Consider the following 26366-nt stretch of genomic DNA (forward strand, 5'->3'; position numbering starts at 1 on the left):
CGGGTGTCAGCTGCTTATCGCAGCTGACATCCGGCACTATGTGCCAGGAGCGGTCACGGACCGCCCCCGGCACATTAACCCCTGGCACACCGCGATCAAAGATGATCGCGATGTGCCGGCGGTGCAGGGAAGCACCGCGCAGGGAGGGGGCTCCCTGCGGGCTTCCCTGAGCCCCCCGCAGCAACGCGATGTGATCGCGTTGCTGCGAGGGTCTCCTCACCTCCCTCCCTGCTCGAGCCCCGGATCCAAGATGGCCGCGGATCCGGGTCCTGCAGGGAGGGAGGTGGCTTCACAGAGCCTGCTCAGAGCAGGCACTGTAAAGCAGCCTGCACTCCTATCAGATCAGTGATCTGACAGAGTGCTGTGCAAACTGTCAGATCACTGATCTGTGATGTCCCCCCCTGGGACAAAGTAAAAAAGTTAAAAAAAAATTTTCCAAATGTGTAAAAAAAATAAAAAAAAATATTCCAAAATAATGAAAAAAAAAAAAAAATATTATTCCCATAAATACATTTCTTCATCTAAATAAAAAAAAAAAAACAATAAAAGTACACAAATTTAGTATCGCCGCGTCCGTAACGACCCGACCTATAAAACTGTCCCACTAGTTAACCCCTTCAGTAAACACCGTAAGAAAAAAAAAAAAAAAACGAGGCAAAAAACAACGCTTTATTATCATACCGCCGAACAAAAAGTGGAATAACACGCGATCAAAAGGACAGATATAAATAACCATGGTACCGCTGAAAGCGTCATATTGTCCCGCAAAAAAAGAGCCGCCATACAGCATCATCAGCAAAAAAATAAAAAAGTTATAGTCCTGAGAATAAAGCGATGCAAAAATAATTATTTTTTCTGTAAAATAGTTTTTATCGTATAAAAGCACCAAACCATAAAAAAATGATATAAATGAGGTATCGCTGTAATCGTACTGACCCGAAGAATAAAACTGATTTATCAATTTTACCAAACGTGGAACGGTATAAACGCCTCCCCCAATAGAAATTCATGAATAGCTGGCTTTTGGTCATTCTTCCTCACAAAAATCGGAATAAAAAGCGATAAAAAAATGTCACGTGCCCAAAAATGTTTTCAATAAAAACGTCAACTCGTCCCGCAAAAAACAAGACCTCACATGACTCTGTGGACCAAAATATGGAAAAATTATAGCTCTCAAAATGTGGTATTGCAAAAAATATTTTTTGCAATAAAATAGGTCTTTCAGTGTGTGACGGCTGCCAATCATAAAAATCCGCTAAAAAACTCGCTATAAAAGTAAATCAAACCCCCCTTCATCACCCCCTTAGTTAGGGAAAAATAAAAAAAAATGTATTTATTTCCATTTTCCCATTAGGGCTAGGGTTAGGGCTAGGATTAGGGTTAGGGTTAGGGCTAGGGTTAGGGCTAGGGCTAGGGTTAGGGCTAGGGTTAGGGTTAGGGCTAGGGTTAGGGCTAGGGTTAGGGTTAGGGCTAGGGTTAGGGCTAGGGTTAGGGCTAGGGTTAGGGCTAGGGTTAGGGCTAGGGTTAGGGTTAGGGCTAGGGTTAGGGCTAGGGTTAGGGTTAGGGCTAGGGTTAGGGCTAGGGTTAGGGCTAGGGTTAGGGCTAGGGTTAGGGTTAGGGTTGGGGCTACAGTTAGGGTTGGGGCTAAAGTTAGGGTTAGGGTTTAGATTACATTTACAGTTGGGAATAGGGTTGGGATTAGGGTTAGGGGTGTGTCAGGGTTAGAGGTGTGGTTAGGGTTACCGTTGGAATTAGGGTTAGGGGTGTGTTTAGATTAGGGTTTCAGTTATAATTGGGGGGTTTCCACTGTTTCGGCACATCAGGGGCTCTCCAAACACGACATGGCGTCCGATCTCAATTCCAGCCAATTCTGCGTTGAAAAAGTAAAACAGTGCTCCTTCCCTTCCGAGCTCTCCTGTGTGCCCAAACAGGGGTTTACCCCAACATATGGGGTATCAGCGTACTCAGGACAAATTGGACAACAACTTTTGTGGACCAATTTCTCCTGTTACCCTTGGGAAAATACAAAACTGGGGGCTAAAAAATAATTTTTGTGGGAAAACAAAAAGATTTTTTATTTTCACGGCTCTGCGTTATAAACTGTAGTGAAACACTTGGGGGTTCAAAGTTCTCACAACACATCTAGATAAGTTCATTGAGGGGTCTAGTTTCCAATATGGGGTCACTTGTGGGGGGTTTCTACTGTTTAGGTACATTAGGGGCTCTGCAAACGCAATGTGACGCCTGCAGACCAATCCATCTAAGTCTGCATTCCAAATGATGCTCCTTCCCTTCCAAGCCCTCCCATGCGCCCAAACGGTGGTTCCCCCCAACATATCGGGTATCAGCGTACTCAGGACAAATTGGACAACAACATTTAGGGTCCAATTTCTCCTGCTAACCTTGGAAAAATACAAAACTGGGGGCTAAAATATAATTTTTGTGGAAAAAAAAATATTTTTTATTTGCATGGCTCTGCGTTATAAACTGTAGTGAAATACTTGGGGGTTCAAAGCTCTCACAACACATCAAGATGAGTTCCTTAGGGGGTCTACTTTCCAAAATGGTGTCACTTGTGGGGGGTTTCTACTGTTTAGGTACATTAGGGGCTCTGCAAACGCAATGTGACGCCTGCAGACCATTCCATCTAAGTCTGCATTCCAAATGGCGCTCCTTCCCTTCCGAACCCTCCCATGCGCCCAAACGGTGGTTCCCCCCCACATATGGGGTATCAGCGTACTCAGGACAAATTGGACAACAACTTTTGGGGTCCAATTTCTCCTGTTACCCTAGGGAAAATACAAAACTGGGGGCTAAAAAATAATTTTTGTGGGAAAAAAATTTTGTTTTATTTTTATGGCTCTGCATTATAAACTTCTGTGAAGCCCTTGGTGGGTCAAAGTGCTCACCACACATCCAGATAAGTTCCTTAGGGGGTCTACTTTCCAAAATGGTGTCACTTGTGGGGGGTTTCAATGTTTAGGCACATCAGTGGCTCTCCAAACGCAACATGGCGTCCCATCTCAATTCCTGTCAATTTTGCATTGAAAAGTCAAACGGCGCTCCTTCCCTTCCGAGCTCTCCCATGCGCCCAAACAGTGGTTTACTGCCACATATGGGGTATCAGCGTACTCGGGACAAATTGGACAACAACTTTTGTGGTCCAATTTCTTCTCTTACCCTTGGAAAAATAAAAAATTGGGGGCAAAAATATAATTTTTGTGAAAAAATATGATTTTTTATTTTTACGGTTCTGCATTATAAACTTCTGTGAAGCACTTGGTGGGTCAAAGTGCTCACCACACCTCTAGATAAGTTCCTTAGGGGGTCTACTTTCCAAAATGGTGTCACTTGTGGGAGGTTTCAATGTTTAGGCACATCAGTGGCTCTCCAAACGCAACATGGCGTCCCATCTCAATTTCTGTCAATTTTGCATTGAAAAGTCAAACTGCGCTCCTTCCCTTCCGAGCTCTCCCATGCGCCCAAACAGTGGTTTACTGCCACATATGGGGTATCAGCGTACTCAGGACAAATTGGACAACAACTTTTGAGGTCCAATTTCTTCTCTTACCCTTGGAAAAATAAAAAATTGGGGGCAAAAATATAATTTTTGTGAAAAAATATGATTTTTTATTTTTACGGTTCTGCATTATAAACTTCTGTGAAGCACTTGGTGGGTCAAAGTGCTCACCACACATCCAGATAAGTTCCTTAGGGGGTCTACTTTCCAAAATGGTGTCACTTGTGGGGGGTTTCAATGTTTAGGCACATCAGTGGCTCTCCAAACGCAACATGGCGTCCCATCTCAATTCCTGTCAATTTTGCATTGAAAAGTCAAATAGCGCTCCTTCCCTTCCGAGCTCTCCCATGCGCCCAAACAGTGGTTTACTGCCACATATGGGGTATCAGCGTACTCAGGACAAATTGGACAACAACTTTTTGGGTCCAATTTCTCCTGTTACCCTTGGTAAAATAAAACAAATTGGAGCTGAAGTAAATTTTTTGTGTAAAAAAGTTAAATGTTCATTTTTATTTAAACATTCCAAAAATTCCTATTAAACACCTGAAGGGTTAATAAACTTCTTGAATGTGGTTTTGAGCACCTTGAGGGGTGCAGTTTTTAGAATGGTGTCACACTTGGGCATTTTCTATCATATAGACCCCTCAAAATGACTTCAAATGAGACGTGGTCCCTAAAAAAAAATGGTGTTGTAAAAATGAGAAATTGCTGGTCAACTTTTAACCCTTATAACTCCCTAACAAAAAAAAAAATTGGTTCCAAAATTATGCTGATGTAAAGGAGACATGTGGGAAATGTTACTTATTAAGTATTTTGTGTGACATATCTCTGTGATTTAATTGCATAAAAATTCAAAGTTTGAAAATTGCGAAATTTTCAAAATTTTCGCCAAATTTCCGTTTTTTTCACAAATAAACGCAGGTACTATCAAAGAAATTTTACCACTATCATGAAGTACAATATGTCACGAGAAAACAATGTCAGAATCACCAGGATCCGTTGAAGCGTTTCGGAGTTATAACCTCATAAAGGGACAGTGGTCAGAATTGTAAAAATTGGCCCGGTCATTAACGTGCAAACCACCCTTGGGGGTAAAGGGGTTAATTTTGTGGATTTTTTTGTGGATTTCCCCACTATATTATTGCATTGGGAACCTCCGGGAAAAAAAACGCAAAAAATCCGCAAAAAAAAAAAAAAACGCATGCGGATTTGTTGCAGAAAATGTTTGGTTTTGTTCAGGAATTTCTGCAAGGAATCCTGACGTGTGCACATAGCCTTAAACTTCTCCACAACAGTATCACGGACCTGCCTGTTGTGTTCCTTGGTCTTCATGATGCTCTCTGAGCTTCAAACAGAACCCTGAGACTATCACAGAGCAGGTGCTTTTATAAGGAGACTTGATTACACACAGGTGGATTATATTTATCATCATTGGACATTTAGGACAACATTGGATCATTCAGAGATCCACAATGAACTTCTGGAGTGAGTTTGCTGCACTGAAAGTAAAGGGGCCGAATAATATTGCACGCCCCACTTTTTTCAGTTTTTGAATTTCCACAAAAATTTAAAATAACCAATAAATTTCGTTCAACTTCACTATTGTGTTCCACTTGTTGTTGATCTTTATGTTTGAAGCATGATATGTGGGAAAAGGTTGAAAAGTTCCAGGGAGCCGAATACTTTCGCAAGGCGCTGTATGTGGCTGCCATACACGTTAGAGTGTTGACCGACTCCATATTGGTGGGTTCAATTGACCTCAGTGTAATGTCTACAGGGGGCTTAATCAGTGTCGGACTAGGGTGCCAAGGACCCACCAGTGACATTGACTTTGGGGGCCCACTTCTCACCTGCATGCAAATATTACATTACCCTGGTTCATTAATTTACCTATATCTCTATATAATGATTAACTGGGTTGTTTGGTTTATGATGAGATGCTGCTTTTTTCTGAACAGAGAGAATCAAGTGAATTATGCCAAGTACTGACCATACAGTGTGGTTGGGGGTTCCCCTGTGGGCCAGTCCGAGCCTGGGCTTAATCCTATGTCAGGAATCTTTGAAGGGGTATTCCCAAGGTGGATATTCTGAAGAGCCCCAGCTGATTGGAGCAGAGGTTGATCATTTGCATTCATTCTAATGGCAGTTCCGACAATCAGCCCAGTGTTTGGCAAGCTGTCACAGTAAGTCCTGCAGATTGGCAGGTGGCATCTTTGGGTTTTTCTCTAGTCATCTGTAGGGCTATGACCCTGATAAGGGGCGTTATCCTTGCCTCACACAGGTCGGTGCCGTAGCCATCATTTTTTTCTCAGTCCTGTTTGTATTAGTCATTTTTTTAATTGTATGTATACAATGTGTTAGAATTTGGAAAGGAGTAAGTCAAATGCAGAAACTTGCTGCAAACCTCAGGCCGCTGAAATCACTTTCCATTACAGTAAAAGGGCAAAGGCCATTGTGGCTGCTGTGGATTTCCATAACCTTTATGTAACTCTCCCCCTCCGCAGGTTTATGGCGTCTGCACTAGATTACCGTGAGGACATTACATGTCAGTCACCAAGTGATGATGCTGTTGTCATATTTAATCTGAAATTCCAGTCCAGTTTTCTACAGTGACAAACGTGCTGCAGGCATGACTCCATCCCTGCCGAGCAGTGAGCGGGCGCTGGGATCAGCACTGACATGAGCAGGAATGGAGCGATCAGATTACAGCTCAGTAAGGAAGCCGAGCTGCAGATGCCAGGATTACACTATAATCCCCTATTCCAGGGAACGTGTTTGCTGTGATGAGGAGAAAATTGGTTTTCCTATTGAAAAAAAGTCTTGTTTCATAGCCGTTCTCCAGGGAAAGTGTAGTGTACACAAGGCGGCCATATATATGACTCGCCATACTTTGTAATACTTTGCGCCTGAGCAGGAGCTGCTCTGGCCCTTACTTAGTTGAAGTGAAAAATCACTGCACTCATCCAGTTCAAAAAAAGAGTTGCTTAGGTGAACACTTTATTGAGGTACGGTGATGAAGACGAAACGACAGGTAATAAGGCAATTAACGTTTCGGCCACCCAGTGGCCTTGATCACAATAATGCTGTAACAAACAGAAATAATACAATGTATCAACACATGGTTATATACAGTACCCCAATAATATATACAAAATATACAATTAAAGGAAAACTTTTTACAATTTCAAGAAAGAATCCTATGTGTAATCTTAGAAAACATGTCAGGGTCCTCAGATAACCAGAGAATAGAAAAAACTATATTCTTCCTGAGACCTATGTTGCAAAGGACATTCAAAAGAGACTGGTTTACAAGGGTTGGGTCAACTTTAAGAGCGACTACAAATCACACATTACAGAAGGTAAAACAGATGCACATACCCTTTGTGGCGGTTCGTTTCTATCAATGGACGTTTTGTTGTTTAAAGGTAATCAATTGTGAAGATGGCCAAGTCTTAACCTGTTTGAGGTGATGGGAGATAATGAGAGATGGCCGGATGCATATATCACTATATACGTGTGCGCGTATGCATTTCTCCGTAGGCCCCGAGTAATCTCCTTGCCTCAAGTGCAATATTGTGAATAGACTTGTAAAAACCTGTGAGAGTTAAGTACTTAACGGCGTATAGGGGTTAGAAATAAAGGTATTTACCCTATACAGGAATATAAGGCCTGTGATCCAAACAGGGATTATCCGGGATGGTGTATATGTGCATGTACCATCTACCCACAAGGGGGTTTGCAGCAACATAAACAAATCCATAGATCTTTCTACTGGGTTTTTCAAGTAACAAAGTTCCCATTAAACAATTGACTCTATCATACTTGCCCGTGTAGCGTTGAGCCAGCAGGGACTGAAGTAGATAGAGGTAACCGCGTTGTATGTGCACACTTGCCCGAAATGATTATAGCTGCTTAAGTCTGTAAATGGGTACAACATGGGACTTAAGGTATCTGCATATGAACTAAGCAGGACTTATCTGTCATATACCGGTTGTCTCACATCCATAGGCAGCGCAGTAGGAACCGCGATCCTAGTCCTGGAAGACAGCGTTCGTGGCAAAGTGGGAGGTGCCAACACAGTATGTGTCCTGGCCAAGAGAGCGGCTGTAGGGTTAAAGTGCAGTGCCGCTGTATAAATGCTCAGGTCGGTCGTCGGTCACGTGACCGGACATGGTGGGAGACGCCTGCGCTGAGTGCAGTGGTGATTGTTACCATAGTGTTCTCTAGCGCTTGCACGGTAGGGCCGATTGCCGGCGCATGTGCAGCGCGTAGTAGGGACAATGGTGGTTGCTATTATTAGCATGGCAGCGTCTGTGAAGTAGGATGTGCTTCACACTATCTCTGTGGCGCCTGCGCCATGCTCAGCGGTGGCTGTGTGACTCTTTGCGCGGTAGGACTGATTGCGGCGCATGTGCAACACTTAGTGGGAACAACGGTAGTTGCTAATGTTACCATGGCAGCGTCTATGTAGTAGGATGTGGTTCACACTAGCTCTGCAGATAGTAATAAGTAAAATAATATGGCAGAAATATAATCTAGAAAATAATACAGGTAACACATATGGGACAAGTAAAACATGGGACAAATAAACAAAAAGTAAGAGTCCAAACTGTAATGATTATTCACAGAGAAGAGCTTGAGTTGAAATAAATAAATACATAGAAAATAAATGGAAAATGAACTGAAAATAACTAATTTGGGTTGAAAACGGGTTAAAGAAAAGTAAAAATAAGAACAAAGGGGAACAAAAATAAAAAAAAAGAAATTAATAAAATTAAATGAAAAAAATAAAAACAAATTAAAAAAAAAAATGGAAATAATATAATGGAGGGTTAAATGAAACTTGCATGGAACATAAGGGGTAAAAGTCTTAACAACCTGAATATGCAAAATGTCAAGTCTACAAGTGCGGTGGATCAATTTGTCTAGAAAAAACAAAAACTTGGTTATAGTGGCCAATCAAGTATCCTATTAAGACCTCTAGGAGTGTATTCAGAGTGTAGATCCAAAACGTTTCTGTTTTAGCAATTGGATATAATTGCCACCCCTCCTTGGGCGTAGGACTTTCTCAATTACTTGAAACCTGAGTTGAGCTACACTGTGTTTTGCTTCTTTAAGTTGCAAAGGGAGTGTTAGCTGTGTTTTCTCACACCTGATGGTGGACTTGTGGCTAGAGATCCTGTACCTAATCGTCTGGGTAGTTTCACCCACATATAGTAGTCCACATGGGCATTTGATGACGTATATTACAAAATTGGACTCGCAAGTATAGTAATCTTTAATGGGAAAAGATTTCCCAGTGCGAGGGTGTAATACTTCACTACCCTTAATTATATTCGAGCAGCTCATGCAGTTCAGGCATGGAAATGTGCCTGTCCTTCTTTGTCCTGGGAGGAGGTGGTTTTAATGTACCTAAGTCAGCCCTAACCACTCTGTCTGTCTCTTACGTTCCATAGTCATCGCATGCACATCAGAGGTGGATCTTTGAAAATTTGGATGTGTGGGTAGGCCTTTGTAAGAAGAGGCCAATGATCTCAGATAAGGTTATGGATTCTGCGCATGGTAGGGTGATGATTGTGGACAAATGGGAGTCTAAGATTCTTGTACGTGGTTATGGCCGTGTCCCCTGTCTCATTAAGGGCTTTGATGGATTCTATCTCAAGGAGCTCAGTTGGATAATTGCTTGCCCTAAATTTGTTGGCCATTTCATGTATTCCGGTTTCTCTGGTCGCAGAGTTGGAGACAATCCTAGTGACTCTCTTGAACTGTGATCTGGGGAGACTATCCTTGGTAGATTTTGGATGGCAGCTATTATATAGCAGTAGACTGTTGCAGTCAGTTGGTTTAGTGTATATGTCAGTGCTGAGAATACCAAATGCATCCTTGAGAGCCCTGGTTATCTGAGGACCCTGACTTGTTTTCTAATTATTGTACATAGGATTCTTTCTTGAAATTCAAAAAGTTTTCCTTTAATTGTATATTTTGAATATATTATTGCAGCACTGTATATAACCATGTGTTGATGCATTGTATTTTTTCTGTTTGTTACAGCATTGTTGTGATCAAGGCCACTGGGTGGCCGAAACATTAATTGCCTTATTACCTGTCGTTTCGTCTTCATCACCGTCTCTCAATAAATTGTTCACCTAAGCAACTCTTTTTTTGAACTGGATGAGTGCAGTGATTTTTCACTTCAACTATTTATGGGACCATTGGCTCCGTTCACTCGCACCATCAAACTCTACAAATAGTCGAGTGCTAGCTTTTCGTTTTTTACTGGCCCTTACTTAGATAGGGGTCCATGAACTACTACTACTTGAGGGAGTCTTTTAACAATGAACAGAAGACAAAGAGCCCGCCTGCTCGGACCCCTGCGATAAAGTGTAATCTATGAGAAACCTGTCCATATCTGTTCAATTTCCCTGCAGCACCACCACAGTAAAAATGAAGGATTGCACCGTTCGGAATCATCATTGTGATGTCTGTGTAATATGTTATAGCACAGGACAGAGCCTCCAGGCCGAGATAGGGGGATCCCTAAATAGGTTTTCCAAACTTAGCAACCCTTTTAAAATGTGTAGTTATCTGCAATATATTAAATAGGTGATCCCAAAATTGAACGTTATTCCCTATCCATAAGTTAGGGGCTTACTTACTGTCAGTCAGGGGTCTAACTGCTGGGACCCCTAGGATTGTGAGAACAGGGCTCGGAGTGCTTTGGCAGTCCCAGAGACCATGTTATGAGCATGCACACCAGCACTCCATCCATGGTCCTCCATCACTGAGGTTTCCCCAGAGATCAGGGATTTATCTCCTGTCCTGTGGATAAGGACTACCTTTCAGTTCTGGGAATACTCCTTTATATTTGACTTAGCACATATTTAGATTTTGTTGCTTAATATTGTCAGCCACGAGAGACCACAATAACAAAGTACTCCGCCCCTCTTGTGGGATGGATGGGGAGCAAAAGTTCAAGCTGTTATGTTTGGGTTAGTATTAATACTGCTCTTCCTCCCCCTTTTATTCTGAATGTAAAATACCTGGCCATGTACATATTTTTGGAGCTGTACTCTGTAATTTAGATGTGAAGTTGAGTTCTTTATCCTCTCCTGTCTGTGGGGAAGATGGGTTTAGAAAGGATGGCCGGCCGGCTGTGGCTTGGGGAAGTTGATGACCAGGCTGTTTCTGGTACACTATATTTATTTTGATTTTACTCTCTTGTATAGCGCCATCCTATTCCACAGACCTCATCACTGTGCCCATAAGGGCTCACAATGTAAATTCCCCATCAGTAGGTCTTTGTAGTGTGGGAGGAAACTGGAAAAACCTGTGGGAAAAGGGATACTTTCCTTGGTGGGCCTCATTGCTGCAAAGCTCCAGTGTTATCCACTGACCACCGTGCTGCCTATTACCTGTCAGTACGTACAATTATACAGTCTCTCCCATAGACCGTGTGTGGAGCAGCTGAGCACCAGTGGACCAAAGTGATTCCTTGTACCTGAACATTTTTTTTTCTCTCGCAAATTTCCCAGCCTTCCTTTGTTACATCAGATGTATTATCCCCCTACCCAATAACTGACTGGGTACAATGCCCGCTCACTGTTTTGTTGTGGTTTTGTGTTGTGGTTTTTTTTTGTTTTGCTTTTTTTGTTAAATCAAAATACATTCAAGCCATAATAAAATGTCACACAAATCATTTTTTTTTTTTTTATGTGAAAATTAAAGACAATCTATACACTGGTCTTGATAATAACGCCTGCTGGAGTATGAGGCCCATACGACTTAATATATTCAGTCACACATTCACAAACACTTCTCCACTGACAGTCGCCAGAGATGGGTGGGCTCGCTCCCAGTATAGGTACCGGTCCCAGAGGTGGGGCCACATCTATACCACATCTATCAAAACCATTGTTGGACTAAATTGGCCAGGACAAATGTCTTGAGGCAAATGCCCCTCTAAAGCACCACTTCAGCTTTTTAAATTGCTAGACTGGTGCTACTAATCAAAGTTCCCTGCCCTCAGTGGTACACTTGCCAGCCGCCATCATCTTCTGTTGTCAGCCCCATGCCTGTCGGTCTCCAGCAATTTGTGACCTGCAGATTGCTCCAGTGTTCGGATCCGGATGTCACAACTCAATGCAAGTGTATGAGAGACAGAACGAGGATCTCTTAGACTTAGGGCCCCTTTCCACTTGTGTGAGAAAAAAACGGTCCGATTTACGGACCGAAAAAACGGATGTAACGTCTGCGAGTGTCATGCGATTTTTTTTTATCGCAACATCCGTATGACATCCGTATTGCTGTCCGATTTTTACGCACGGGTCTCCTTTGAAAAGCCGGTAATTCAGCGCAGAGTACAGTAAAATCACAGTGACAGGTTAGATTAGAGTAGATATATACACATAGAATAGGTATATATACATATATATATGTCAGGGAGACACCTATATATATATATTTATATTTAATGCAGCGTTAGGTTGTTGTAATTTTTTATTTAACGCCCAATCCACTCCGTGAAGACCCTCGTTCTGTGACAAAAAAAAAAAATAATAAACCAACAATATACTTACCTTCCACAGATCTGTAAAGTCCAACGATGTAAATCCTTCTGAAGGGGTTAAAACATTTTGCAGCCAGGAGCTTTGCTAATGCAATGCTACTCCTCGCTGCAAAACCCCGGGGAATGAGTCTAAATATAGATCAATGAGCTATATTTAGCTTCATTTGCGGTGAGGCGCCCTCTGCTGGCTGTTCATAGATCGTGGGAACTTTCCTAGCTCCCAGGCTTTCTAGGAAAGTTCCCACGATCTATGAACGCAAATGAAGCTAAATATAGCTCATTGATCTATATTTAGACTCATTCCCCGGGGTTTTGCAGCGAGGAGTAGCATTGCATTAGCAAAGCTCCTGGCTGCAAAATGTTTTAACCCCTTCAGAAGGATTTACATCGTTGGACTTTACAGATCTGTGGAAGGTAAGTATATTGTTGGTTTTTTTTTTTTTTTGTCACAGAACGAGGGTCTTCACTGAGTGGATTGGGCGTTAAATAAAAAATTACAACAACCTTTGTTTTTATTTCATTAAAATAATTTTTAATAATGTGTGTGTGTTTTTTTTAACCCTTTCTTTCAATTGGATTAATAATGGATAGGTGTCATAATTGACGCCTCTCCATTATTAATTAGGCTTAATGTCACCTTACAATTGCAAGGTGGCATTAACCCTTCATTACCCCATATCCCACCGCTACACGGGAATGGGAAGAGAGTGGCCAAGTGCCAGAATAGACGCATCTTCCAGATGTGCCTTTTCTGGGGTGGCTGGGGGCAGGTGTTTTTAGCCAGGGGGGCCAATAACCATGGACCCTCTCCAGGCAATTAATATCTGCCCTCAGTCACTGGCTTTACTACTCTGGCGGAGAAAATTGTGCGGGAGCCCACGCCAATTTTTTCCGCCATTTAACCCTTAAATATAATAGCTAGAACGCCCAAATTTTGCATATACACACTACTAACATTAGTAGTGTGGAATATGCAAAAAAAAAATGGTGATATGAGATGGTTTACTGTATGTAAACCAGGTCTCATATCATGTCGGGTTTGTGAAGGAGAAAGCAAAAGCCGGTAATTGAATTACCAGCTTTAAAGCTATCTCACGCTGCATTAAATATAAATATATATATATATAGGTGTCTCCCTGACATATATATATGTATATATACCTATTCTATGTGTATATATCTACTCTCATCTAACCTGTCAGTGTGATTTTACTGTACTCTGCGCTGAATTGCCGGCTTTTCTAAGGACACGGGTGCGTAAAAATCGGACAGCACTCGCATGGTGCGAGTGCTGTGCGTTTTTTTTTCTCGCACCCATTGACTTGCATTGGCGAGTCTCGTCCAAGAATCTCAGCAATACGCAGCATGCTGCGATTTTTTTTCTCAGCCGACACAGATTTTTCTCAGTCCGATTTCGGCTGGGAAAAAAAAATCGCAAATGGAGTGTCACATATTGATTAACATTGGTCCGAGTGCAATCCGATTTTTTATCGGATTGCACTTGTCCGTTTTCCTCACAAATGGAAAGGGGCCCTTACATTTAGAGCTTGCCACTGTTACCTCTGACTTGCAGTCAGTCAGAAGTTGCAGTGGGAAGAGCTGAAGACTGCAGCTGGTAAGTGTAAGACTAGGCTCAGGAAACTTAGTTTAGTGACACCACACCAGCTCTGAAATAGTAAAATAAAGGCTGGAGTGCTGCTTTAAAGGGGTTGTCCTGTCTAAAATGACAAGTCTGCAGTCTCTCTATATGACTGCAGACTTGTTGATCCTCCCAGTGCACACTTTGGGAATTCGCTGGTGTCAGCGCCAGTGACAGCAGTCACAAGACCGCAGGTATGTGATATGCATATTCCCAGCCAGAACCCGACTGTTTCTGGCCTCGCACAATATACTTGTATTGATTTTTCTTAATTCGCATTTGCTGCTTGTTTTACAGGCTTGTCCACATCTTGGTCTCAGACAAGGTCTCGACATGGCAGAATCTCCAGACATGAAGATCGGAAGCCCTCTGAGGTATTGTGCGGGAGGGTTGGAGTAGATTTCTTCTACACTGTACATGTAATAACCACAAAAGGAGGAAAAAACCTCCACTATTCTGGAAAAAACACAGAAAAAACAGGCAAAGGTGCCTACCTGTCTAGGCCTTAAATCAAATGCACTATCATGGTGCAGTGGGCCCAAGTAAAGATGGCGACTGCACAGGTGCGGTAATAGCAAATGAGACAGTGCAAATAATCTGCAGCAGTGTTCACAGAGTATGCACAGCACCTGGATCATAGCCTATTAGTAACGCCCTGTGGCGGGCTGCCCAGTGCTAACTGTAGGGGTAAGTTCACACAGGACGTTTTTGCTGCGTTTTTTATGCCAGTCTTCAGCTGCTTTTTACAATACCAGCAAAGCCTATGAGATTGCAGAAATCTCGTGCACACACATTGGTTTTTTGTTTGATCAGTATTCTGTGCTTTGCCGCGTTTTTTTGACATAGAGCATGTCACTTCTTTCAGCGTTTTTGCTGCGTGTTTTCACCCATTGACTTGAATGGGTGTTGAAAATAACGCAGGTATCATTATTTGCTGCGTTTTTGCTGCTGAAAATCCAAGGACACTAGCCTGGACAAAAAGAAAAAAACACACACCAAAAACGCACCTAAACCTGCATTTTTGACGCAGCTTCTTTCCTGCCAAGATGATCAGGTTTTGCTGCAGAAAAAAAAAGCAGCAAAAACGCCTTGTGTGAACTTACCCTAATGCGTCCCGTGTGAACAGAGGCCACAACTTACAAAGCCATCAGGACCCGACTGCACCTCAAAAAGTAAAAGTAAAAAAGTGTACACGAACACATCAAAATATGTAAGGTATTAGTTAATATTATGGCCACAATACGTAAGCTGGCAACCCACGTCACGGGTCCTCACGCTTGCCAGTCCTACTCTAACAGCAAAAAACACAACAGGAGGATAAAACCTCCATTATTCTGGGCAAAAACACCACAGAAAAACAGGCAAAGGTGCTTACCTGTCATGGCCTCAAATCAAATGCACTATCATGGTGCAGAATGCCCAAGTAAAGATTACTGTACATGTAATAGTTAATGGTAATTGTCATCAGTCTGAGGTGACGTGATGTTCAGCTCTACATGGCCGGTCTGTTTAGTTCTTGCACCGTATGACCCTTATACGATCCTATAATATCAGACTACTTGTATCCCTTTATTTTTACATTGATTTTAAAATATAAAACCAAAAATCCCTGAACAATTCTGATATTGTGTAATAAATGGCAATCACTAAATCCTACTCTGCTTCGTGCTATAATCCCACAATAACCATTAATATGGCTCGTACGAGAAAATCCAGGACGTTAAGTCATTTTCTATATTTGGGGTTTTCTGACGGATCTCTCCTTCTAGGACCATTCTAAGTACGACTATCCCATAGTGAGATATCTGTTCATACAAACAGTATTGGGCTTTTCTGCCGTTTTATTATTTTTGTGCTTAACATTGAGGATGTGATTAATTGTATTATTCTGGGCATTTCATTAGCTTTCACAACATTTTCTCCATTGTCTGGCATTACGGCTGACGGCATGAGTCATATATAATCCCATGCAGCTATTATTTGGCCCAGCAGGATAGGCCGTCTCCAGTTAATGTCCACCCTGGTGATCATACTGGTCCTGCCAGCATAGTAATGGAATGCATTAAAATGTAAATCGCTCCATGCTGTCATGCAGGTGTTCCGAACAGACCTGATCACGGCCATGAAGCTGCACGACTCCCACCAGCTGAACCCAGAGGACTACTATGTGCTGGCTGATCCATGGCGGCAGGATTGGGAAAAGGGAGTGCAAGTGCCTGTGAACTCGGAGTTCATCCTGGAGCCCGTCGCCAGGTGGGAAATTGCATCTTGTTTTGTAACACGCGGCACAGCACAGATTATACACCCAGGAAATCTCCATATGCTGCAGACGTTTATTTTGCACGATGAAGCAGAAACCCACATCCCGCTGCTCGCTGATCCTCCATAAATGCTGGTTGTAGCATGCTGTAATTGCCAAGCCTGGATTCTCCGGCCGTGTGATCGCACCACTGTAATGTCACTGTTGGCTATGCGGTCGGTTTTGAAGCAGCAGGTCTAGAATGATAAGATTAATGTACAGATAAGGGGAAGTGACTAGTTAAATACTTTATTAGAAGTGTGTTCGTACTTGGCTGGGAAGGGAGTACAGGAGAAAGGCTTGCTAGAAATGGCTTCTTTATTGTATGCTGTAACGTTTGGGTCCTATATAATACAGCTTAAGCTAAACCTAGAAATAATCCTCTTCATTTCTAAATTTATACCATTTTCTAACCTCACATCACCTACTAGTTGATTGTTGTAGTAGAAATTTGTGCGTGTGTAACATCTTTAAGCTTCCCTCCTTTTTTTGAACAAAGCCACAGCCTTTTCTTCTTAAGGCTAGGTTCACACTTGCGTTGTGCAGTCCGTTCAACACATCCGTTAAACGGACTTCACTAGCGCAAGTGCCGACGTTTGCACAGCGCTAGCGCAGATGGAGCATCTGCTAGGTCCATCTACGCTAGCAGTGCCCTAGCAGTGACGGACCCGGAAACGCTGTAGCACGCGTCTTGGGTCCGTCACTCAATGACGGCACATCGCTAGCGCACGCCCATTGTGGGCGTGTGCTAGCGATGCGTCCGCCATTGAAAGTAATGGCGGCGTTAACGGACTACGTTACACCGCGTTATGCCGCGGTGTAACGTAGTCCGTTAAACGGGTCACACTAACACAGTGTGAACCCAGCCTAAGCTATGTCGTTGTCGAGCAAGGGGCAAAAAGTTTGAAAACTACTTAATAAACGAAGTGCAACACTGGGGCAGCTTTATCACTACTGCATAGCTGCAATCAGGTTGTCCCCTTTAAAAACAGAAAACTTCTGCCTATAGGCTCAGTTAGTGCATGCAGTTTTGTTGCAGAAATGCTGCAAAATTGAGGGAAATCTTTTAAACTAGTAGGGGGTCTCCGTGTTGGATTGGAACTAACCTGTAGTAATTGTAATACCCCATGAACTGAGCTTGGAGGACCACCTTTCACTGCAGTTCCTGTTGCATGTCTTTGGGGTATTTCTCTACTCACTTTGCACATCTAGAGACAGGATTTTTTGCCCATCCTTCTTTGCAAACCAGCTCGTTGAGATTGGATGTAGCCTTCTGTGAACAGCAAATTTCAATTCTTTCCACAGATTCTCACTGTGATTTAGGTCTGGACAGTGAGTGGGGTCATTCACACACACACACAAACATGCATTGATCTAAACCATTCCATTGTATGCCCGGACAGCATGTTTAGGGTCATTATCCTGGAAAGCGAACCTACACCCGAGTCACATATGTTTTGCAGCCTATAACAGGTTTTTCTCAATCTTCCCATGAACTTTGACTAGCTTCCCTGACCCTGCTGAAGAAAAACATCCCTACAGCATGATGCTGCCACCGCCATGTTTGATAGTGAGATGTTACGGTGATTTGCAGTGTTTGTTTTCCGCTAAATATAACGTTTTGCATTGAGCCCAAAAAGTTCTGCTTTGGTTTCCTCTGACCAGAGCACCTTTTTCCACAAGCTGTCTTTGTCTCCTACAAGGTTTTTGTGCAAATTGCAAATGCAAACTTTGTCTAGCTTTCAAATATAGCTTTCTTGACAGTCTTCCATAAAGGCTAGATTTATGGAGTATATGACTTAAGGGTATGTGCCCACGATCAGTATTTGCTGCGGCTGTGACGCTGGGTACTTATTCAGCGTCAAACCCACAGTGACCAGCTGTGGCAGTATAGTGGATGGGATTTCCATAGTCGCCTGCGGATCATATGCGGAGACTGACATGTGTCTCATTTTTTAAGACTGCAGCATGTCAATTTCTCTTGCGGAACGCTGGTTTTCGCAGCAGGAGTTTCATCAATCAAATGTATTGCATGCTGTAAATCTGCATAGTTCAGGGAACTGGTGCAGATTTCCCTGCGTTCATTAGAAGGCAGTGCTTTGGACGCAGCGAACATACTCGTACCTGCAATAATGATAGGGGTCATTCATATGTCCGTGATTTTCTGCGGACTGGGTGGTCTGTGCCAAATCGTGGAGACATGTCAGAATTGACAATGCAAGTTTATGGATCTGTAAGGAAAATTGGACAGAGCTTCAGGTAGCATCAGAGTGCAGTCCGATTTTCAGACTGGTACATATATAAAGAATAGGCTTTTTTTTTTCCCCCGCGTGCAAGAAAAACTGACACGCTGACCAAATTCGGATGTAACTCTGACCAAAAATTACTGATGACACTTGGTCAGTTTTTCTCGTAAGTTAAGAAAAAAAATTTAAAAAATGGACATATGAATGAGTCTTTGCAGGAAAGCTGAAGGACACCTTTGGAAGCTAGAATAATGGGAGTGTTGGTTGCCATCCAGATTTTCTGGAAACGATTATCTTACGACAGGTGCATAGAAATCCCAATAAGTAGACATAAACTCCTGCCTCCGATGCCCGGACTCTCTAACATACTGCAGAGTGTCATGACAAGTTATCATTGGGTGAGCTCATCAAGTCCTTATTTTTAGTTGGGCTTATTGAATAAAGCTTGCCACCAACATGGTTGTAGTCCTCCTGGAGAAATTAGCCCCCGGTTGATAGTCCCCAGCTGTGCCTGAAAGGTGGAAATTGACGTCTAATTTCTAGTCTAGGCTCAGCGTTGGATGCACTTTGTGGGGCTGCAAACTGTGAAGCGGTGACTTGTAACAGCAGTGTGCAGGCATGCGTGGGAAGGCAAATCCGTGTGCTTGCCTGTGTATTATTTCACAATCAGGTTTGTTTAGAGGGCTCCTGCAGAGCTACCGCAGCTGTTTACCTGCATATCATTACTTGGTATTTCCTTCCGCTCCTCTGTCTTCATTTGTTACATTATATACGGATTAGGTTAGTAGGTATGATGAATGCTGATCATCGGAACTGCTGGTAATTCAGGTAAGCCATTAAGCACCGACTGACCTCAGTTTAGACCAGCACTGATTTATGTATAATATTGACGGTGACAATTAGTTTCTGGTCTAATGGCCCCTTCCAGCTAGCCAATCGGCAGCATTCATACCAATCGGCGGTCATTTCCTGGCCTGTTTAGATGAGCTGACACATATAATAGCCATCATTCTGTGCACATACGTTATCGTGTTATCAGCAGCGCATCTTCGCATTTAGCATCTTTTTGCATTTTGATATTCAATTTTAGGGGAAGTTTTTAATGTTGAATAAAGTTTATTTTTAGAGGTTTAGTTTTGTTAGGGTAATGAAAAGGCTAAATGTCTGATTGGCAAACCTAGCTAGTCATGCAGAGCTATGGGAACATAGGTGTATGACTACATTACTAAGCAGATATGCCACCATGCCCGTATCTACCCAGTCTACTTCTAAAATAAAGCAAGTCTATGCTTCATGTTACTGAATATACACTGTGGATTTAATATATAGGAGACTAGACCAGCCAGATAACAACCCCTATAAGGGTAAAGGTGCACTTAGACTGGTCAGGGGGAGCATTCGTAACATCGCTCGTTCCCGATTATTGGCCTTGGTAAGCATGTCAGCAGTCACCCGATGAACGAGCAAAACACCATTTTGTCAGTGATTGAATTGTCTATAACAGCAGAAAAGTCCTCCTTATCGGCAGCACATCGCCCCATGTAAATAAGGGATGTACTGTCAATCACATGGTGCTGCTTTTGGGGACCGAACAATCCTCTGTTCCCATCAATGCTCAGCCCCCTGTGTAAACTATATACACACCGAACAGCGATGTGTCAGGATCCAAATGCCACTTACAGTAAGTAATTGCCATGTGGTGGCCGAGGGGCTCCATCTGTATTCACGTCCTGTGAGAACATTCAGGAAAGTTAGTACATGGCATAAACTGCACATCTATGTGTTACACTGAAGTCCTATGTTAGGCATATTTTCTTTGAGCGTATCCCACCATTCATTAGCCATAATTACTTCCGCTTCATGGGTAAAGCCCCATTTTTGCAGCCTCGGCACTTTAGCTAGGCTAGTGGGGGGCAGTGTGATGAACGCTAAGCATTATTTTCTTCCTTTTTGTGCGACATTGGATTGATTTCTTACTATTTGTACAGGTTATTTGGTATGAGGAATGCTGATTGTGGAATAAATTGATCAGCTATTTGAATTTGTTTTGTTTTTTGTTTTTTTACCTGAAAAATCCCTTTAAGCTAAGATTAAGGTGTAATATTGTATAAGGCTAAGTTCACACTAGGCATTTCTGCAGTAGTTTTCTGATGCGTTTTTTTAATGCAAATTTTCAGCTGCATATTACAGTACCAGCAAAATCTGAGATTTCAGAAATGTCCTGCACACACATTGTTTTGGGTTTTTTGTCATCGGGATTTTGTGCTTTGCATTTTTTTTTTTTTTTTTTTTTTGCATAAGCATGTCACTTTTCAGCGGTTTTCACCTATTGAAATGAATGGTTGTGAAAAACGCACTGAAAACATGGGTACCAGGTTTTGCTGCATTTTTTTGTGCCAAAACCTAATTCTATGGAATAGACTTTTTTTCCCAACACTATACTTTAAAAGTATGCATACTAAAACCACAGCAAAAAAAACAAACAAACAAGAAAAAACACAGGGAAACATGTTTTTTTTTTTTTTCTGAAGCTTCTTTCTTGCCAAGAGATCAGGTCTTGCTAGAGGAAAAAAAAGCTGAAAAAATGCCTAGTGTGAACCTACCATGAAAGAGAGTCTGCTTTAACCCCTTAATGACCGCCAATATGTATTTTAATTGATCTGAGATATAAGAGAATAGCGTCCCCATACAGGTGGCAATCCAGCAGCTGTCGGCTGTACACTATAGCTGACAACTTGCTGTATCAGCCGCGATCACTGCTGTCAATAGTGACTACATCATATAAATGGTTAACAGAGTATGGGGGCTTCTTATTTATTCCAGTTGGTGCCCTCAGATCATGATTTGTGGTCCTGATGTTTGCCATGGCATTTCTTGACCAAATAGCGGCCTAAGGCTACTTTCACACTTGCGTCGGTATGGGTCCGTCGCTATGTACGGGTACCGACGCACGTTGTGAAATTTGTGCACGACGTGGGCAGGGGATGCAGTTTTTCAACGCATCCGCTGCCCATTCTGAAGTCCGGGGAGGAGGGAGCGGAGTTTCGGCCGCGCATGCGCGGTATAAAATGGCGGACGCGACGGACAAAAAAAAGTTACATTGAATTTTTTGTGACAGTCTGCCAAAACACGACGGATCCGTCAGATGCGACGTGTAGCCATACGTCGTCAATACAAGTCTATGGGCAAAAAACGCATCCTGCAAGCACATTTGCAGGATCCGTTTTTTGCCCAAAAGGACGGATTGCTAAAAACGCAAGTGTGAAAGTAGTCTTAGAGTCTGCCTACAGTGACCTGTTCAGAAGTTAGAAGCATTTAGGTGGTAAAAAAATAAATTTAGTCAATTTCCTTGAAAAATTTCTGCTACAATTTTTAAACCTCCTAAAATGCTAACAAAATAAAAGAACATTTTTTAAATGGTGCTGATGTAAGGCAAGTATATGGGAAATGTTATTTATTAATGTTTTGCTGTGGTATGACTATCTGGATTAAAGGGATAATCATTCAAAACTTGAAAATTGCAAATTTTTTAACATTTTTCTCAAATTTCTGATATTTTTTATAAAAAAAGACAAAACATATCAACCTAAATTTACAATTATCATAAAGTATAATGTGTCATGAAAAAACAGTCTAAAAATCACTGGGATTTGTTGAAGCGTTTCAGAGTTATTACCACATAAAGTGACACTGGTCAGATTTCAAATATTTGGCTCCGTCACTAAGGGATTAATGAGACGTTTATAAAAATGATCAGTAATACTTTGATACTGGGACTTAATCTCTATTAATCTGTATCTGTTTATTTTTTCTAGGGCTATTGCAGAGACAGACAAGGTGGTTACATACACTAGACCTCGAAAGTACATCCATTCATCGGGGTCAGATCCTCCTGAGCTGGGATACGTTGATATCCACACCCTCGCAGATGGTGTTTGTCGCTATGACCTAAATGAGATGGATGTCGCTTGGCTGGAGATGATTAATGAAGAATTCAAAGACATGGGTAATTGTAACCGATCTTCTGACAATTGTTATATAGGCGGAAGCCAGGATCTCCTGTACAGAGCCGGTAAAGGCCAGAATTGGATTGTCTCGTTTCCGCCTGAGTCCATTATGTGATGTCTTCCATTAAAGAAGGAAAATAACAATTCACTAATATTCCTAATAAAACATGAGGAAAGCTTGTACCGTAATTTCGAATCACTGATTTCTAAGATAAAAGGGCTTAATTACAAGCATAGATCTCTTGACCCTGAGATTTCTTTTACTGAAGTTCTGAAATGACCAAAGTTCTATTCGAATCCTCAGTCTCAGAAATGTAAAAGTGTCATGCGGGATTAGTTTTTCTTACTAAAATGATTGTTTCATCTTGTTAAATGGGTCTTGTAAAAATAAGCAACTTTGCAATTTATCTCTTGTTAAAAATCTTCTCCATTCTCCATTACACAATGATTTTCCGTATTATGCTGTTTGTTGCTTTGGTAGCCAGTCACCTCTGGCCTGTATAAGTAGTAGCTTGTTTCCTAGGCATAGAGGGTGCGCTTCTTGATTTGGGGTATGTGCACACGTTGCAGATTTTGCTGCGGATCTGCTGTGGATTTACCAAAATCAGTGCGGAAAAATCCGCACACCTTTCCGCAACGTGTGCACATACCCTTAGAGTTTGCTCAGAAGCTGTCTGGATAAGTGCCTCTTCATTTCTCTGATGCTGCCTTTTCTAGCAGTATGTAAGAGCTCATAGTTAGGACCAGCCTCTCTGCCTAACCATTGCATCGGGCTCCCCCCGACTCGTGGGCCCCATAGCGAGCTGGTACCCCCAACAGCAAGTGGGCCCCCTGCTTGCTCAGACCCTGGCACTTGCCCAAGTGCATCGAGTAGTGACACTGGTCCTGGCCCTGAACATGAGTTAAGTGACAAAGCTAATCTGAAGAACTTTACTATAATTCTTATTAGAGGAATTTGCTAGTATTATTATTACACCTACTACATATTGGGATAGGATCTTGGAGATGGGAATACCCTTTTTAAAGGGAACCTGTCACCCCCCTCAGGTGTTTGTAACTAAAAGAAAAGGGCCACCTTGTGCAGCACTAATGCTGCGTTCTGACATGGTGGCTTTTTTAGTTATGCTCCCTGCACACGCAGAAATAAACGCTTATAAAATGTGCCCCCTCATACCGTGAAATTGTTCTGTGGGCTGGTCTTTCCCCCTAATCAGACGCAGCACAGCCATCACTCTGGGCCTGTGCGTGACGAGCGCCGCCTCCTCTTGCTTCATTACCGTTCCTGGCGCCTGCGCTGTAAGTATTTTTTTCCGGGCATGCGCAGTTGCGCTGCCCTTTGAACTTACAGCGCAGGGACGCTAATGAAGCAAGGGGAGGCAGCGCTCAGCGCGCAGCGCGCACAGGCCCAGAGTGACGGCTGTGCGGCGTCTGATTAGGGGGAAAGACCCCCCCCCCCCACGGGACGGTTTCATGGTATGAGGGGGCACATTTTATAAGCGTCTTATTTCAGCGTGTGCAGGGAGCATAACTAAAAGAGCCACCTTGTCAGAATGCAGCATTAGTGCTACACGAGGTGGCTCTTTTAGTTACAAATGCCTGAGGGGGGTGACAGGTTCCCTCGAAGTCTCTTAACCCCTATCTGACCTCGGACGGGATAGTACGTCCGAGGTCAGATCCCCTGCTTTCATGCAGGGCTCCGCGGTGAGCCCGCATCAAAGCCGGGACATGTCAGCTGTTTTGAACAGCTGACATGTGCCCGCAATAGGTGCGGGCAGAATCGCGATCTGCCCGCACCTATTAACTAGTTAAATGCCGCTGTCGATCGCAGACAGCGGCATTTAACTACCGCATCCGGCCGGGCGGCCGGAAATGACGTCATCGCCGACCCCCGTCACATGATCGGGGGTCGGCGATGCGTCTCCATTGTAACCATAGAGGTCCTTGAGACCTCTATGGTTACTGATGACCGGTGGCTGTGAGCGCCACCCTGTGGTCGGCGCTCACAGCACACCTCCATTTCTGCTACATAGCAGCGATCAGCAGATCGCTGCTATGTAGCAGAGCCGATCGTGCTGTGCCTGCTTCTAGCCTCCCATGGAGGCTATTGAAGCATGGCAAAAGTAAAAAAAAAAAAGTTTAAAAAAAATGTGAAAAAAATAAAAAAAAATATAAAAGTTTAAATCACCCCCCTTTCGCCCCAATCAAAATAAATCAATAAAAAAAAATCAAATCTACACATATTTGGTATCGCCACGCTCAGAATCGCCCGATCTATCAATTAAAAAAAAGCATTAACCTGATCGCTAAACGGCGTAGCGAGAAAAAAATGCGAAACGCCAGAATTACGTTTTTTAGGTCGCCGCGACATTGCATTAAAATGCAATAACGGGCGATCAAAAGAACGTATCTGCACCAAAATGCTATCATTAAAAACGTCATCTCGGCACGCAAAAAATAAGCCCTCAACCGACCCCAGATCACGAAAAATGGAGACGCTACGAGTATCGGAAAATGGCGCAAATTTATTTATTTTTTTTTTTTTTTTTTTAGCAAAGTTTGGAATTTTTTTTCACCACTTAGATAAAAAATAACCTAGTCATGTTAGGTGTCTATGGACTCGTACTGACCTGGAGAATCATAATGGCAGGTTAGTTTTAGCATTTAGTGAACCTAGCAAAAAAGCCAAACAAAAAACAAGTGTGGGATTGCACTTTTTTTGCAATTTCACCGCACTTGGAATTTTTTTCCCGTTTTCTAGTACACGACATGCTAAAACCAATGATGTCGTTCAAAAGTACAACTCGTCCCGCAAAAAATAAGCCCTCACATGGCCAAATTCACGGAAAAACAAAAAAAGTTATGGCTCTGGGAAGGAGGGGAGTGAAAAACTAACACGGAAAAATGAAAAATCCCAAGGTCATGAAGGGGTTAATATCTGAATTGTGGTTTCCAATTCTAGTGCAAAACTCCAAACTGGAGGATTCATCTCACAGCAGATTCCAGTGGGGGTTGTCATTCTGATAGGAAGAATAGCATTACACGCTTTTCTGTGCCTCCGGCCTTATTTGTTCTAATGAAACCTGCATCACAATTGTGAAGTCTTCTCATGCCTTCATAGTGCCCGGTGAGGGCTCATCCTTACTTTGTTGATTTGTAGGTATGCCACAACTGGATGAATACGTCATGGAGCGAGTAATGGAGGAGTTTGAACAGAGGTGTTACGACAATATGAACCATGCCATCGAGACTGAGGAAGGCCTTGGAATAGAATATGATGAGGATGTCGTATGCGATGTTTGCCAGTCCCCAGATGGAGAAGATGGCAATGAAATGGTCTTCTGTGATAAATGTAACATTTGTGTACATCAGGTAGGTATATCAGCCATGTGTTCTGGTCTTATAGACTGGATAATGCATTAAAGGTAATCTGTCAGCAGGTATGTAATCTGAAGACAGAATTCTGTAGGGGTTAAAACACAGATTTCAGTGATGCCTCTCTGATTACATGTAATTGTTTTAGTAGTGGAAACTTACCATTGTTTGACTAGAGTAGTGTGCCTGGCAGTCTGGCACGCCCCCTCCTGTGATAAGCAGCTCACTATCTATGGACTTTGAGAGCCTGGTGTAGGCGGGGTTAGCATCCTTAGCTCTGCTGCATTCTAAATCTAAAAAGTGTCTGCACCCCGTAATCTAAGTGATACATCGTTGGATTCAGGGTCTTTTTCTTTACATCATGTTGCTCTCAGATAAGGTAGCAAAAACCTGCTGACAGATTTCCTTTCACTTGTTACCTTTTATAGGGGGTGGCCAACTGCAACTGCCGTGTATTGTCACATCACCTTTTCAGTTTCTAGCATGGTAATGATTGGCACGAATTGGGAAGCAGTTTTTCTGTTAAGATTGAGCTGAGTATTGACAACCCATATATATAAAGACCTATCAATCGTTCCGTATGGGGTATGTGCTTGATAAATAAAGAAATTTCAGTATTCACTAACAATCAGAAAAATTGCAATCGCCCCCTTTTAAAATATGGGGAGTAGCATATTTGGTATCGGTGTCCATAAGTCTGATTAAAATTAAGTTACC

At 42.6% G+C, this 26366-nt stretch overlaps 1 protein-coding gene across 1 annotated transcript in view; it reads left to right on the top strand.

Annotated features, from left to right (window-relative positions):
• JADE1 (jade family PHD finger 1) overlaps nucleotides 1–26366 on the top strand; it is a 110132-nt gene that overhangs the window by 54336 nt on the left and 29430 nt on the right. The window contains exons 3-6 of the mRNA XM_069743942.1: nucleotides 14023–14099; nucleotides 15821–15978; nucleotides 22086–22276; nucleotides 25435–25646. Coding sequence (XP_069600043.1) covers nucleotides 14023–14099; nucleotides 15821–15978; nucleotides 22086–22276; nucleotides 25435–25646 — 638 coding nt within the window. The remainder of the gene's footprint in view (nucleotides 1–14022; nucleotides 14100–15820; nucleotides 15979–22085; nucleotides 22277–25434; nucleotides 25647–26366) is intronic.

The sequence above is a fragment of the Ranitomeya imitator genome, chromosome 1 (genome assembly GCF_032444005.1).
Source record: "Ranitomeya imitator isolate aRanImi1 chromosome 1, aRanImi1.pri, whole genome shotgun sequence".
NCBI lineage: Eukaryota > Metazoa > Chordata > Amphibia > Anura > Dendrobatidae > Ranitomeya > Ranitomeya imitator.